General features: G+C 38.9%; 1 protein-coding gene across 3 annotated transcripts in view; it reads right to left on the minus strand.

The window, feature by feature from the left end:
* The window catches only part of SPAG17 (sperm associated antigen 17), a 285,233-nt gene that overhangs the window by 73,528 nt on the left and 195,283 nt on the right, over positions 1 to 16,422 (minus strand). For all 3 annotated transcript variants that reach the window (XM_056819265.1, XM_007485278.3, XM_007485281.3), the window contains exons 29-34: positions 13,805 to 14,016; positions 10,612 to 10,756; positions 8,787 to 8,941; positions 5,053 to 5,244; positions 1,103 to 1,251; positions 873 to 1,003 (exon numbers count right to left, since the gene is read on the minus strand). In XM_056819265.1, coding sequence (XP_056675243.1) covers positions 873 to 1,003; positions 1,103 to 1,251; positions 5,053 to 5,244; positions 8,787 to 8,941; positions 10,612 to 10,756; positions 13,805 to 14,016 — 984 coding nt within the window. The remainder of the gene's footprint in view (positions 1 to 872; positions 1,004 to 1,102; positions 1,252 to 5,052; positions 5,245 to 8,786; positions 8,942 to 10,611; positions 10,757 to 13,804; positions 14,017 to 16,422) is intronic.

Genomic DNA, 16,422 nt, shown 5'->3' on the forward strand with positions numbered 1-16,422 from the left:
GCTTGCTCCTTGTGAGCTAGGTGCTGTTAGCTTTTATCAATTTCTTTTGCTTCAAAATGTGGGTTTTAATCCTGCCTTTCCCCCTCATAAGCTGTGTGATGGTAGGCAAGTCACTTCATCTCACTGGGTCTCAGGATCTTTATCTGTAAGATGAGGGGGCTGCATGAGATGGCTTTTAAGGTACGTTCTGTCTCCAAAACTTTATACACATGATTTTACAATTCAAATCAAACTTAAACTATATCTTAGTAAATTCAATAGTTCAAATTTCATCCAGAACAGTAGATAAAAATGATGAGAAGGTGGTCAAGTTGGAATGTCTGGGCTCCTAGTGATAGGGCTGGGGAGTGGAAGGAGTAAAGGATCTTAGTGAGTTATCGAGGAATAAACATCGTAACAATAATATAATAATAAGTCAGCATTTATATAGTTTGCAAAGCAATTTGAAAATATCATTGCATTTGATCATTACAACAAGGGTGGCATGTGCTATTATTATTATTGTTACCCTTTTACAGATGAGGAAATGGAGACAGGAAATTCAAGTGACTTGCCTAGGTCCACACATCTAGTATACAAGATTCAGACTTGGTTTCCTCTTTAAGAGAGTTTGTTTGGGGCAGAAAAATGATGGCAAGGATACTGTTTGTTCTTACTGAAATCATAGGATGCCTCTCCACATTAATTGTTCCATTTCCCACCTACTCAGTATATACATAGTTCATTATATATTTATTTTATATAAGGGCATATTTCAAATATACTCATGGCATATAGCCTTACTTATGTATATATCTGATATATACATATATTTCTTTATAATCACGTGCATGTCTGTCTTTAATTATTTCTCACTTGGGGGTCTTTTCTACCTGGGTATTCCTGGACCGGCTCCTGCAGGACAGCAGTGGTCGATTCCCCATACGCCAAAGAGAGATACTCTTCGATATCACTATTCCGGAGAAGTTCAGTTCCTGAGCCATCCGCATAGATAACAAAAAATCTATTTAAGTAAACACAATCCAGTTAATTGCTGGACACAGTGAAAATGCCTCTTTCAATATTAAAAGCAAGATTTCTGTGTGGTCTTGTTAAATACTACCTGGGGACATGTTCACCATAAGGTTGAAGAGGATTTTTTTCTACTTTATCAGGCACTAAACTATCATAATCCTCACTCTCTTCCTCAGTCGTTTCCTCCTCCGAGCTCGCTTCAGGGATGATAGTTGATATGGTGCCATCGACCATGACCTAAGAGTGAAGTAATAAATTTATATGGGATTTAATGAATTTATTTTAAAACTTAATATTTTATTTTTCCCTCATTACATTAAAAAACATTTTTAACCTTTATTTTTAAAAATTTGAGCTAAATTCTGTCCTCCCTTCTCTCCCTCCCTTACTCCCTCCTGTACTTCCTCCCTGAGGCAGAAATTTGATATATTTACATGTGTAATAGGGTAAAACATCTTTTCATATTAGTCCTTTTATGAGAGAACTAGAACATACAAAAGAAAAGTGAAGAAGTAAAGTGAAATATAGTATGCCTCTGTATACCTTCAGACTCCATTATTTCTTTCTCTGGAGGTGGAGGGCATAAAGGATTTAATTTTAAAAAGAACATATTGGGGGCAGCTTCATAGTTCAGTGGATTGAGAGCCAGGCCTAGAGATGGGAGGTCCTAGGTTCAAATTTGGCCTCAGACACTTTCCAGCTGTGTGACCCTGGGCAAGTCACTTAACCTCCTTTGCCTAGCCCTTACCACTCTTCTGTCTTGGAATTAATACATAGTATTGATTCTAAGGTGGAAGGTAAGGGTTTAAAAACAAACAAACATGTTGACAAGATAAGGATTTCTGTTTGCTCAACTTGAGAAAGTAAGTGATTAAAAAAATTATTTTTGGGAAGCCCTGGTTTCCATTTAGCCAAGGTGTTCTTGATGACAACCAAATTTCCTCACCAAGTTAATGAATTTAAAATTTCAAGTTAATAGATAGCCTGAACATCTAATATGGATTCATTTTGGAGACAAAGAATAAATATCTAACTTTTTGGATGAAATCTTAACTATTTGGTTTTTATTCAAATACAAAGTAGGCACCCTTGCTAAAAGGGGTGTGATGTCAGCAGTGCTGGAATGCTTCTCTTCCACTCCATCCAATTCCCATCTCACCTTGCCATCATTTTTTGGTTCCCTGCTCACTGATGCCAGAAATTCTGCTATTTTATGGAATGATTCAGATCTTAGTACATAGGAGGTTCTGATAATAGTGCTTGTTGAATTGATCTGTTTGAGAAGCAAATGTCCCTGAGAGTGCTCACCCTTTAAGTCAATGGTGTTAAATTCAGATGGAAGCCTGAAGTCCATACTCTGCCTTAAAGCCCCCCAAATTTACATTGCCTGGGATGTATTGTGTTTTTATGTATTTTTTAATGTTTCTGGATCACATTTTAATCTGGTTCTGCCTGCATTCCAGAACTGACATCTCTGCCTTAAACTTACCCACAACTTGCATTTCAACATCATCTGTTGTCCTGAGATTAGAATAGGAGGTGGAATAAAGGGCACTGAGTAGCTATGCAAAGGAGGCCAAAGCTTGGCCAAAGAGGTCAGACCTAGGAATAGTTTGGTGGAAGATGACAGAGATGCAGATCATAACTCTGTGCAATGAAACATTTTCTAAGAATTGTTGTTCAGTTATTTCTGTCATGACCAATTCTTTGTGACAACATTTGAGCTTCTTGGTAGATATATGGAGTGTTTTGCCCTTTCTTTCTCCATTTCATTTTACATATGAGGAAATTGAGGCAAACAGGGTTAAATGAATTGCCCAGGGTGACACTGCTTATGTCTAGAAACTAGAAAGGTGAGTCTTTCTGATTGCAGGCTGACAATCTATCCAGTGCCATTTAGTTGCAACTTACTAAGAATTATACTAAGTATACTAAGTAGTTAGTAGAGTAGAGTAGAGTAAGTATACTAAATAAACACACTAAGGAGTATGCTAAGTAAGATCTGATTCTTTTGGGGGTTCGTTCCAGAGATTTACTGATAAATATTTAACAACCAGCATTCTGAGAAAAAAGTGTATGCAAGAAATACTTTTGGGGCAACTGGGTGGCTCAGTGGATGGAGAGCCAGTCTTAGAGATGGGAGGTCCTGGATTCAGACACTTCTTAGCTGTATGACCCTGGACAAGTCACTTGACCCTCACCAGTCTTTTGCCTTGGAACCAATATACAGTATTGATTCTAAGATGGAAGATGAGGGTTAAAAAAATAATTTTATGCTTACTATGCATAGTTAACTTTTTCCCTATATTTTTAAAGTTTAGGTAATCTTCAAAACAATATATGAAGACCTGATGTGTAGCATTTGTTGAGGTATAAATGTTCACACTGAAAATTTAGCAATGACTCTTGTCAGCCTATATAAACTAGCTTCAGCATACCTCTGGTTCTACCTTAACTAAGGGTTTCAAGCAGAGAGATGGGCTTGAGAAGGGATTTGTGTTCAGATAGATTGAATTAAATAACTTGTGGGATCTGTAGCTGCTATGAAATTTCATGTGTGATTCTATAGTTGAGGGCAGAGGAGGCTAGAGAGCGAGAAGGCAATATGTCCTTAAGAATAGTTTATTTCATGGCTCAGTGCCTTGTAGACTTCTCACCTACTGTCCCCTTCTCCCTTTGGTGAGTTTTTCCTAGTGTTCCATTTTGGGAAGGGGCACAGGCAGGCCATCTTCCAATTCTTTCCCTAGCTCTACTTCTGACTCTCTTGAATTTGCCTCCTTTTCCCCAAGTGGGCACGTTATCTCTCCATCTATTTTTTTCAGCTCTCTGTTATGTGTTATTTCAACCTATAGAAAATAAGTTTCTTGAGGGTAGGGACTTTTTTTTGGTATGTTTGTACTTTTAGCTCTAGTACTTAGGCCAGTGTTTGATATATAGTAAATACTTAGTAAAGAAATGCTTATTGGCTGGTTAAGACAGCTCTGCTTAAGGTCAGATATTGTTGTATCCAACTCTTTGTGACCCCTTTTGCAGTTTTCTTGGCAGAGAAACTGGAGTGGCTTGACATTTTCTTTTCTAGCTCATGATACAGATGAGGAAACTGAGGCAAATAAGGTTGAGTAATTTAGCTAGGGTCACAGCTAATAAGTATCTGAGGTTGGATTTGCACTCAGGTCTTCCTAAGTCCAGGCCCAGCACTTGATCCAATGCATCACGTAGCTGCCCTAAAGTCAGATTTAGGATGGATCAGATAAGCAGCAGAGTCATAATGAAGGTGGTGCTATTGCTAACCAGGTAGTATCTGTAGTATGCTGTGATAGAAAATAGATTCAGTCACAAAATGAGTAGTGAGGAGTATTGGACAAGGAAAAGGGAGGACTGGAGCAAGAGCATTTGAGCACCACAGTATTCTTCCTTCTCAACCCCCCTCTGCAGTCTCTGCTCTCTACAAAGATATCTGGCCTCTCTTTTTATTATTCTTTTTAAAAAATCCTTACCTTCTGTCTTGCAATCAATAGAAGAGTGGTAAGGGCTAGGCAATGGGGGTCAAGTGACTTGCCCAGGGTCACACAACTGGGAAGTGTCTGAGGCCAGATTTGAACCCAGGACTTCCTGCTCTAGGCCTGGCTCTCAACCCACTGAGCTACCCAGCTGTACCCCCTTCTTACTTATTCTTTTTACTTCCCTCCATAGACTGTTTCAGTCAAGCAAAAAAATTGCTTATTATCCCTCCCCATGTGTACTTGTTCCACTCTATATTCACTCATCTAAGAAAGTGCCATTCTACTTGTTCCTTCTGATTTGTTAACGTAAAATTCTAATCTTGGCTCTTTCCCCCTTTCCCCACCCACTCTCCTCATTTGACTATCTGGTCTTTAAAACCTTTTACCATCCTGATTTGCTGATGCATGTGTGTGGTAGCTGGGAGCAAAATGAAAACAAATCAGCTAGTACTGAATTTCTAGGATTTGGAACTAAAAGGGGCCTTGGGGATCATCTAAACCGACCCTCTATTTGAAGTCATAGATTATTATTTACCTGAAAAACATTTCCTTCGGGATCCAGAACTTCACAAATGATGTCGGCAGTATGCTTCATAATGTACCTGCTGGCTCGCAGTTGCTCACGCTGGCTAAAAGGCTGGTAGAGGGTGTCACTGCTTGATTCATGGGAATAAATGGCTGAGCAATCCTTATCAATGGAAAGGCAACCAGTGCTGGGGGGTAGCACCTAGCAGGAAGGCAGCCAGAGAAGAAAAAACCCCTGCTTTTATTACTCTTTAAAGAACCGTTGAGCTCACTATTAGTACACAATTTATCAAACTCACTAGCCACAAATTTATTAAGAGTAAACCATAAACCATGTATTATGCCATGCAACAAGTAGCAAATAGCTCTGGGGCTTGGGGTTCCCAAGCCCCTGCCCCACCAAATTCCAGCCTCTTTCTGTTTTTCCATGTGGGCAGGGAAAAGACAGGGCCAAAGAAATCCAGAGGGCAAGTTCACTGACCTTCCTTGTCACACCTTTGATCTTACTATCACTCAGAAATACACCATTTTCAGGAACTCTGAAACTCCTTATCCTATTACAGTCAATCGTCATTTCAGCTCTTCTTTTGCTATCCAACATGAAACATTATGATTTATCCATTTACACAAAGACCCTTAATCCTTTGAAAACTGAGTTCTTTCCCAGACTATCACCCCTATACTAACTACAAGACCTTTCTCCATCTTGACAACCCTTTGTGAACCAGTCCAACTCTCCATTATCCTGAGTCTTTTGTCCCCAATAGTAGCAATAATTGTGTCCTGCTAAGACCCAGTCTTGGATCATTCCCATCAACTACTGTCTTTGTTGCTAAGTTCTGGCTGCTGAACAAAGGTGGAGAAAATCACGTGCCCATTCTACCTGGGTACTCTAAAATTTTATGTTGCACAATCTCAACTGGGTCTTCATTGCTGCTAGGTAATTATTTTAGCCCTCCCTAATTAATTCACTCCTTGATTCACCACAGTGGCTCTTGAAAACCTTTTCATCCCTCCTCAAGTTTTTCATGGTCCCTTCTCCAGCCAATCCCCTTCCCCCCAATAAGAAACTTGTCTCACGTTTTACTGAAAAAATCAAGATAATTTACTGAGAGCTTCCCTTTCTTTTTATCTCATACCACCCAAATGGTTTCTGCCATTATCTTTATCCCTTTTCACATGGTGCAGTGGCACTTCTCCTTGCCAAAGTCTGCCTCTCTATAGGTACAAGTGATTCCATTTCATCATGTCTCCAAGAGCAGATTAACTCCACTATCATCCTCATTCTCTTGTTTATATTAATTCTCTCCCTATCTATTGATTGTTTCCTTTCTGCCTATAAACACGCCCACGTCCTCCATCCTCAAAAGACCCTCAATGATCATCCACCCTCATTAACTTTCAGACCACAAAACAATCATGATTTCAATGATCATCTCTATGCTGATGATTCTCAAAAAACTTACTTAGTTCTAACCTTTCTGCTGATCTATAGTCACACATCTCCAACTGCCTCTTAGGCATCCTGACTTGTGTGTCCTGCAGACATTTTAAATGCAACATGTTTGAAAGTAAACTCATCATCATTTCTCTAAAATCCACTCCCTCCCCAAACTTCCCTGCCACTATCAAACACACAACTATCTTCCCAGGCCTCTTGGATCAGGAACTAGGTGTCATCTTTGACTCTATCCTAGACTCTCAGTCTCCCTCCCCACCACCTGCCATATCTAATCTGTTGCCAAAGACCTGTTAATTTTTATTTTTGTAACATCTATTGAATAGTCTGCTGCCATCATTTTTTCCAATGTTCTTTTACCTCCCTCCTTTCCCCATTTACTCTTCAACTTAGTGACACTGGCCTCCTGGCTATTCCTTGAACAAAATATTCTATCTCTTAGCTTTGGCCATTTTCATTGGCTGTCCCCTTGCCCAGAATGCTCTCTCTCTCCTCATCTCTGCCTCCTGGTTTCCTTCATGTCTCAGCTACATTCCCACCTTCCACAAGAAGCCCTTCTCTATTCCTCTTGTCTAGTTCTTCATAGAATGTTTTTGTTTCCTTCCTTCAGATTTGGGCAAAAAGCTGTAATTTTCTTTATGTTGGTCCATTTTCTTATGCTCGATCATTGATATTTCCACAAGGCGAGATGTCAAGGAGTCCTATGAAATGATGTCTTGCTTTTGGATGCAGAATGAAACCAACTCTTGCTTATTCTCTAAGGAGAATCTGTGAGCCAGCTTTCCAGGTAACTTCCTTTTTCTGGTTTCACTTAAAGCAAGAATGTCAGTATGATTCAGTCCCTCCAACAGTATAGTCATTCATTGAATAGCTGAAGATTTTATATTTTAAGTACCAGAAGTTAAATTAACATTTAGAGACAACTTCAAATTGGCGTGATTCTTTGTACACTTTAACACAACACCAGGCTTTGTCTTTAGTGACTATCAGTTTGATAATGGAAAGAGACCCCATAGGACAGAATATATTTTGCATTTTATTTTGTTTAATAGGTTATTATGGCCAAAAATAATCATCAGCAAGTGAACAGCCTGCTGGTGATAGTTCTTTTTATATTTAGGATGGCCCTTAAATAATGGAGCCATTGTATATTCCTTAGTAGAACCTGCCAGTTTGCCTAACTAGATCCCAGGGTCATGCCTGAGGTTATATGGTTAGGCTTTAACAGGAGTTTTATTCTACCCTCCACCTCAGCTCCCCACTTTTCAGGATGCCAATTTAGCCTTGGAACAATTTTTAAAGAACCTGTACCTTCTGTCTTAGAACTGATACTAAATATTGGTTCTAATGCAGAATATTGGTGAGGACCAAGCAATTGGGAGTAAGTGACCTGCCCAGGATCACACAGTTAGGAGGTGTCTAAGGTCAAATTTGAACCCAGGACCTCCCATCCACTGAGCCACCTAGCTGCCCCCTTGGAACAAATTTCATTGAATCCTAACTACTTTACACAGCAAAAGTGATTAACATTGGGAGCTTGGGATGTTATAGACCTGAAAGAAGACAGGAATGGATATTGCCTTTTCCAAAGGTCAATATAAATCAAATGAATGCTTACTTGTTATTTGTTTCATATATGCTAGTTTTATTTTTTCACTGAAGTGTAAGTTTCTTGAGGATATTTTCAGCTGTGCAAATTTGAACTAAATATTTAAGTTCTCTGAGATTTCCTCAACCATAAAATAGTGATATTGTGAGGCTTGAAGCAGCATTGATCAGTGAAAGGAATGTTGGATTTGGATTAAGGGACTTGAATTTGAATCCCAGCTCTATCATTTACTACCCGTGCAACCCTGGGCAAATAATCTTCCACCTCTGGCCTCAGTTTCTTCATTTATAAATTAAAGACTAGAACTCCAAGGTCTCTTTTGGTAATATGCATTTTGTTAGTATCTATTTAGGTACATGTTTTCTCCACCATTAGAACATAAACTCTTTGAAAGCAGGGCTGCTTTTCATTTTCTATGTATCTTCAGTGCTAAGTGCAGTGTCTAGGGTAGAATAAATTCATTATCAATGCCTATTGACTGATTTATAAAACATTCTCTAAATGTGAGTCCATATATATCTTAAAAGACAGCAAAGAAGGGTATCAGAAATACTAATGTGTTGTATATGGCTACACATGGAAAAGAAGTTATGAAAAGAAAAAATGGAAGGCAAAGGATCACTGGGAGGCCTCACTCATACAATTGGAACTGTCTCCACTTTTCACCTTGGCTCACCTGGTATGTCCCTTGTGGCTTTGCAATAACTGATGTCCCATCTCCGAAAGTGGCACAGCAGCTGCTGTCCTCACAGTTTGTAATAACAGAAGCATAGTGGGGGCTCTCTATTCGCATACACTTCACTTGCCTGGTGATGGACCATGGGGATTCATCTAAGAGCAAATACAGGCAGGCATGGTTGAAGTGGTGCTAGGGTAGGGGGGTGGACTTTAGACTTGTCCTTTAGCTAAGGCTCCCTTCATTCTACAGGACTCTTTTGAAAAAGCACATAGTCAGAAGGTAGAGAGAAGGACTGGAAATCCTGCTTGTGTTGCCTTCTTTGAAAATGTATGACTTTCTGATGTCCTAGGTCTCAGGGTTGCTCATTTCTTTTCTGCTAAGACTGCCTCTCTTAGTGTTGGAAGCAATGCTTAATAGGTTTGGTTAGGCAAGAAGGAAAAAAGAAAACAAAAAGCACAAAAAGTGTTGTTTTTTAAATGAATGTAAACCCTGAGGTGAAAACAAAGTTTGTATGTTCTCTAATTGAACATATTAACTTGAGCAAAAATTCCAAGGTGAGAACAAAGCTAGTCATTACTGCTGCCTACTGAAGTTAGGGACTTGAGAAAAGGAGGACATGGGAAATATGGTAGCCAAGAAGTGGTCAATGCCTGGCCTTGCCATTTATTACCCATGTGACTTGGAGCAAGAGACCATTTCTCTGAGCCTTGCCTTTATTATATGTCCAATGGAAGAGTTAGACTAGATAATCTCAAAGGTTCCTCATAGTTTTAGAAGCCTATGAGTTTGTCTAGGTCTAAATGAAAATTTGGAGTAGTTTAAGTTGGAGAACAAGATTTGGTTTTCTGGATACAGGCCAGAGGAATGATGGACTTTTGAAATGGAATGTTGTGGCTCTCAGGCAAGCCTGGAAGGATGTATTTGCTTGGAGGCTTGCAAATTTGATCAAGAAAACTCTAAACTGAGAATGAAGGGAATGAAGATAAAATTGCCCAAATAGGATACTAAATACACTGACACAAAGCAGTAAGATAGAGCAAGAATAATGCAATTTCCCAGTAATTCACATGACACAATGATTGAGAAGAATGGGTATATGAGACTCATGATCTTAAATGCTTAGAGACCATCAATGCTAAGAGTATGGAGAAATAAATCAAAGCAAACATATGAGCTTAAGGCATGGTAGCAAAGATGGAAAGAGCCTTGGATTTGGAGACAGAAAACATCAAGTCTGCATGACTCTGGGCAGCTCATATAAACTTCTTTCATCACTTATAAAGTAAAGGAGCTGGGCCAGTTGATCTTGAAGATCCCTTCCAGCTATAAATTCTATAAGCTTATGATCTCATAGATGAGATGGTGGCTCATGGAAATAGAGGAGCACCTTTCAAAGTTTCTGGTGCAGAGGAGACAATCCATAAATATTTGTGAATTTATTGTTGAGTAGACTATTGGCAATCAAAGGGTGCATACACCTTATTCCAAAGGAACATTGGAGCCAAGGGGTGGCAGAGAAGCATTATACCTCAAGTAAATTTACACCTTTGAGGAAATGGCTAAGAATTAAGGAAAGGAAACTCAGAAGTGATGCTGCAGTGGTAGTCCTCTCTAGACCACCTGGCCGAGTGGAATGTAATAGGAACTGGCATGTGGTTAATTGGGATTTAAGATTCTAGATTCACTGTGAATTTAATTATGCTATGTGTTCATCTGTGAGGATCAGAGGAAGCTCAAGTCTGATGACGTTCTGATGAAGCAGGAATGCAAGACACCACGTGGAGCCTTTATCGTCTATGGTGGTCAATTGGCATAAACTTACTTATTTCTTGGTCACTTGAAGGAATAATAGTGTCTTCATAAATCTGATAGAAGGTGGTGATTCGGGTACCATCAGCATGATCCACTATCCTTGTCCCATCAGTTTTTATCACAATAGTTACTTTGTCTTCTCGAGTTGTCATCACCTGGACAGAGAAGGAATAGGGAGGCAAACCTCTTGGCCTTAGATTGCCCAGTGGCAAAAATCAAGCAGGCTTATTATCATGACCATGGTAAGACTCAGAGTCTTTTAATCACTGTCAATTACAAGCAAGTTAATAGGTACTGTTTGTTCACAGGACTTTAGGGAAATTTGGAAGGAACTTTAATTTTCATTGCTCTAGATGGGTTGGTTATCACAAGCAGGGTAGTTTCTGGTCCACACAAACTCCCACTTAAATCAAACAGAAAGAGGGTGAAAATTATGTGAGGATCTGCCAAATCACAGACTTTTAGAGTTGGAAGAGACCTCTGTGACTCTCTACTCACTAGACAATCAATAAACATTTATTAAGGTTTATTAAATGCCCTTTATTGATAGGCATTGCATTAAGTGTTTGCATTTTAAAAAAGGCAAGAGGCAGTCTTTGCACTAGAGGAGCTTACAGTTGAAAGGGGGAAAAACATGCAACTATGTACAAACTAGCTATATATAAGATAAATTTGATATAACCAATAATGGGAGGAGGCAGCTGAGTGACTCTATGGATTGAGAGCCAGGCCTGGAGACAGGAGGTCCTGGATTCATCTCTGCCTTCAGACACTTCCTAGCAGTGTGACTCTGGGCCAGTCACTTAACCCCCATTGCCTAGCCCTTATCACTCTTTTGCCTTGGAACCATTACACAGTATTGATTCTAAGATGGAAGGTAAGGGTTTTGTTTTGTTTTGTTTTGTTTTTAAAGGAAGGCACTAGAAGGGGGATTGGGAAAGGCTTCCTAGAGAAGATAGGATTTTATTAGGGACTTTAAAAAAGCCGGGAAAGCCAGGAGGTAGAGATGAAGAAAGAGAACAATTCAAGCATTGAAAATGGTAAAGCCCAAAGAAATTAAATGCCTTGTTCAACACCACACAGGTGGTAAGAAACTAAGACTCGCGGCCCCTCCTGACTCCAAATGACATATTCATATTCATATGAATGAATGAATGAATGAATGACATATTCATAAGCATTGATAACAATGCACTATACATCTCATTCTAGGTTTCCTTATCTTATAATTTTTTGATTATCATATTTCCTGCTAGTTCATTTCTAAGGGCATTCTTTTTTTGGATGGAGGGCAGACCTGTGATTTGTATCAGTATGAAAATCTCCCCTGATAGGAATGAGTTCTATAGCTGTACCTCATAGTCTTAAAAGAGTTCCCTGGGATCAGCAAGATCCTAGATTCCTGGTATTTATGGCTTATTATATTGTACTGGAATAGCTGTATGTTTCTGGAGAAGGCTGAGCAAGAGAATTGGTTGGGGGGATGGTGGCATGCAGCTTTGTGTTTCTGTGTTAATATAACTCATGTTGATTGTGTCCTTGAGGGAAAAAAATCTTGCACACTGGCTTCTATAAAAAGCCTTTCCCAATCCCCCTCGCTTCTAGTGCCTTCCCTCTATTGATTACCTCAATTTATTCTATATATAGCTTGTTTGTTCCCATTGTGTTGTGATTTATGTTTCCTGAAGTCTTAGGTACTGAAAAAACCAAAGAGTCAGTTAAGAATGATTTTGAGACAGGGTAGGTGATAACATCTTTGATAATGCCCCAAGAGTCTGTTGTTGACTTTCTTTTCTGCCTTTATATTATTTCACTTGGTGATCTCAGGAGCTCCCATGGACTCAATTATCATCTTTATAAGTGTTTCTTAGATGTATTTATCTAACTTTAAACTCTCTCCTGACCTTCAGTCTCATTCCCCAACTGCTTAGTCTTATATCTGGTGTAGGAAAACCCAAGTTCAAATGTGACCTGGGATACTTACTAATTGTGTGACCCTGGGCAAGTTACTTAACCTACATCTGCTTCATTTCTTCATCTGTAAAATGGAGCATCTACCTCCCAGGATTTTTGTGAGCATCAAACAAAATATTGGTAAACTGCTGCACAAATGCTAAATAAATGCCACCTATTAATATAGTCATCATCATCATTATTTTTAGGTGTCAAACATTGGATATCTTATAGACATCTTAAACTCAACACATCTAAAACCTGAACTCATCTTTTCCTAAAAACATTTCCCACTTCCTAACTTCCCTATTACATTTGATGGTAATATCCTCCCACCATCCTCCAGTGCAAGTCATTCAGACTTGCAGCCTATGTGTCATCCTCTATTTCTCATTCTCATTCTTTCCATATATCCAATCTAATGCCACGCTGTCATTTCTCCTTTTGCAAGATTTCTGATATATGTTCTATTCTCTCCTTTGACTCAGCTACCACCCTGATGGAGGTCTTTATCATCTCATACCTACTGGAAATCATTTGCTGGTTGATCTTCCCCTTCAAGTTTCTCCATGCTACATTCCATCCTTCATTCAGCTGCCAAAGTAATTTTCCTAAAATGCTCCCATTGTTCCCTATTACCTCCAAAATCAAGGATAAAATCCTCCGTTTGTCTTCTATAGTCCTTTATAACCTGGTCTCATACATCCTTCTTACACTTTCCTCCCTTACAAGTACTCTATGGTCCAGTGAGACTGGCAGTTTTATTATTCTTTTCAGACAATACTGAATAGGTCCTGAATCTGTTTTCACTGACCCATCTCCATTCTTGTAGTGCTCTTTGTCTCCACCTCCTGGTTTCCCTGACTTCCTTCAAGATTAAGCTCAAATTCAATTTTCTTCCCATATCAACCTATGCTGCTGTCTTCTGCACTTTACCCAGTATACATCTTGTATGTCTGTCTATACATACCCTTTATATATATCTTGTTTGCATGCTCCCTCTTCCACTAGAATGTGTGCTCCTTCAAGGCAAAGCGCTTTCTTTTGGATCCCCAGTGCTTAGCAGGGTGCCTGGGGATTTAATAAATGCCCACTGAATTGACTCCGTAATACTTCCTGGTGAGACTTGCCCTATTCTCTTTCCCTTGCCTGTATAAGAGATAGTGGAAACCTGGCACTGAGAGCTCATGGAGCCCTGAGTTTTGAGACTACATAGAAGAGTATGAAGCAATCAAGATAATGCACAGTACCGTTCCATCAACAGGATCCGTAGCTTGAAAGGACAGATATGGTGCCAGTTCTGGTAGTTTTTCTACTCCTTTGGTGCCAATTCGAATGCCTGCAGGTGTAGTAGTAAACCAGGTGCCCGCCTGGATTTCTTCAGGTACTGGTAGTTGATAATGTACTTGCTCATGGGACTCACCCTTGTTTAAGAGTAGAGATGTATTTTTTGGAGACTTTCCTATAGAGACATGAACAAATATAAGGATGTGAGTGGGGGATCTATCTTTTGGTATACTATAACTTGATAACAACAACAATAACAATAATAGCATTTACATAGCACTTTAATGGTTATAAAGGACTTTATAAACATAATCTCATTTTATCATTACAAAAACTCTGAGGGTAGGTGCTATAATCAAGTCACTAGTAAACCCAAGAGAAAAGCTCATGTTGCTTCCCTTGATGGGTATCAGTGTGTAGATGAAATAAACAGTCTTCTCAAACCCTTTGTGAAAGACAAGTAGCAGATCACAAAGAAGTAAATTGCCAGTTGAATGACCCACCATTTACCCCCTGGAGTTATGTAGTGCTTTCAAGGGCTTTTGTGGCAGTCTCTCAGCATCTTTGTTAGAGCAAGGAGCAAATTCTATGGGCATGTATGGTGAGTAGGTGATTTTCTAAGTCTAATGCTGCAGTCACTATTGCTGATATTTTCTGGCTTGGACTGTTGAGAAAAATTCAGAACCATAATTTGCTTATAGCAAAGTTGGCAATGAATGGGAAATACACATCTCTTTATCTCAACAAAAAAACCTGAATCAGAATAGGTTTAGCAGGTTAAGAATCAACCAGGGTTGGTGCTGAGATATCAGGGGTGAAGAACTCCCTCAAAGTATGGACTTTAATGAAACCATTTGGGATTTATACTTTCCATATCTCTGGAGTAAGGAGTAAATATGGCTCTACTTTATTTTTCCTAAAAATCTAATTACTGATCAATTCCTTTTTTTAAAACTCAAATGCCACTCCTATATCTCCCTCAACCTTGGTTCCCCAATCCTGGTCATCTATTTTTACTATGACAGCTATTTCTTCCCAACTCTCACCTGCATCCAGATCATCCTTCCTTCATGCTCCATTCCAGGTCTGTTCACCAGTCTAGTATGTATAAAGAACACTGGACTGGGAGACAGAAAAATCTGTTGGTCTCATGCCATTTGATATCTATGTAACCATGGCCAAATAGCTTTAGTTCTATGATTTCAGTTACATTATCTGAAAAATGGGGATACTAATACATGCACTTTGTACTTCATAAAGTTGTTGTGAGGAAAACACCTTGTTAATTTTAAAGTATATTACTCCCAGATGTGAGGAGAAAGAGGAATAATATAATAGCAATTATCACTTTATCACTATTATCATTATTTTATTATAATATTATTATACTGCTTCCTCTCAAACTCCTACTATGCTTTATATTAACTATCTCCATACCCCAATTTTTTTCCAATACTTTTTCTTGGTCTCTGTATTTATAGTGCCTGGTAGATAGTAAATACTTAATAAATAATTATTGATTAATTAGAGACACAGATTTTTAAGGTTGAAGGGTCTTTAGCAGTTATCTAGTTTAGCCCATAGAAAAGGGATCACTGCTACCACATAACCAACAAGAAGTTGTCCAACCTCTAACTGAAGACTTTAGAGAATCTATCATTTCTCAAGGCAGCCTACCCCGCTTTTGTACAACACTAATCATTAAGATGTTTTTCCTGATATCAAGTCTGAATTTTCATCCATTACTTACTCTTGGACAAACAGAACAAATCCAACTTCTCTTCCATATGATAGTCCTCTGACTACTTTAAGACAGCTAACAAGTCCCTTCCCCTCCACCCCCAAGTCTTCCAAGTTAAACAGAGCCAGATATTTCAATTCATCCTTATATGACATTGAGTCAAGGCTTATCACTAGCCTTGTTGTGTGAACTTAAAAACTACTCTACCCTAATTAGACATACTTTAGGGGAAGATAAAGTTATAAACTCCTGATTGAACAATGAAGGTACTTAACTCATACCTTATAGTGAAGCTAAAACTTAAGCTAAATCTATTTTTAGATCTAATAATAAAGGGTGTTAAGTACCTGTAAAGGTTAAATTAATCGCAAAAAGGTCAAGTAACTCACAAAAGGTGAGCTTAACAAAGAAGTGTGAAGTACCTCAGAAGATATAATCTAATCAGAGAAGGTGAGAACTAAAGAGTGGATAGTCCTGGAAAAAATCTAATCAAAGAAGGTGAGAACTAAAGAATGGGCAGTCCTGGAAAAAGCATCTACTGTGATTGGTAAATGTGAAAATTTAGGGGAGGTGACATAAGAGAAAATTTCTTTAAAAGGAGGCTAAAAAAGTCAGTTCAGGCAATTGAATTCAGTTCGCAGTGCAATTAGATTCAGAGTTCAGTTCAGTGAGGACTGGAACTCAGCCTGGAGGATTCCCCCCAGACAGCTTCCTTGGAGACAGTCTCATGGTGAGTGATAAGACTGACTCCCTTTCCCTTGGGCTCAGGGAGGCCAATTTGGCCAAGACCTTTAATTAAAATCACCATAATTCCCAGTTGACTTGGGTATTTTATTATTT

This window comes from Monodelphis domestica, chromosome 2 (genome assembly GCF_027887165.1).
Source record: "Monodelphis domestica isolate mMonDom1 chromosome 2, mMonDom1.pri, whole genome shotgun sequence".
NCBI lineage: Eukaryota > Metazoa > Chordata > Mammalia > Didelphimorphia > Didelphidae > Monodelphis > Monodelphis domestica.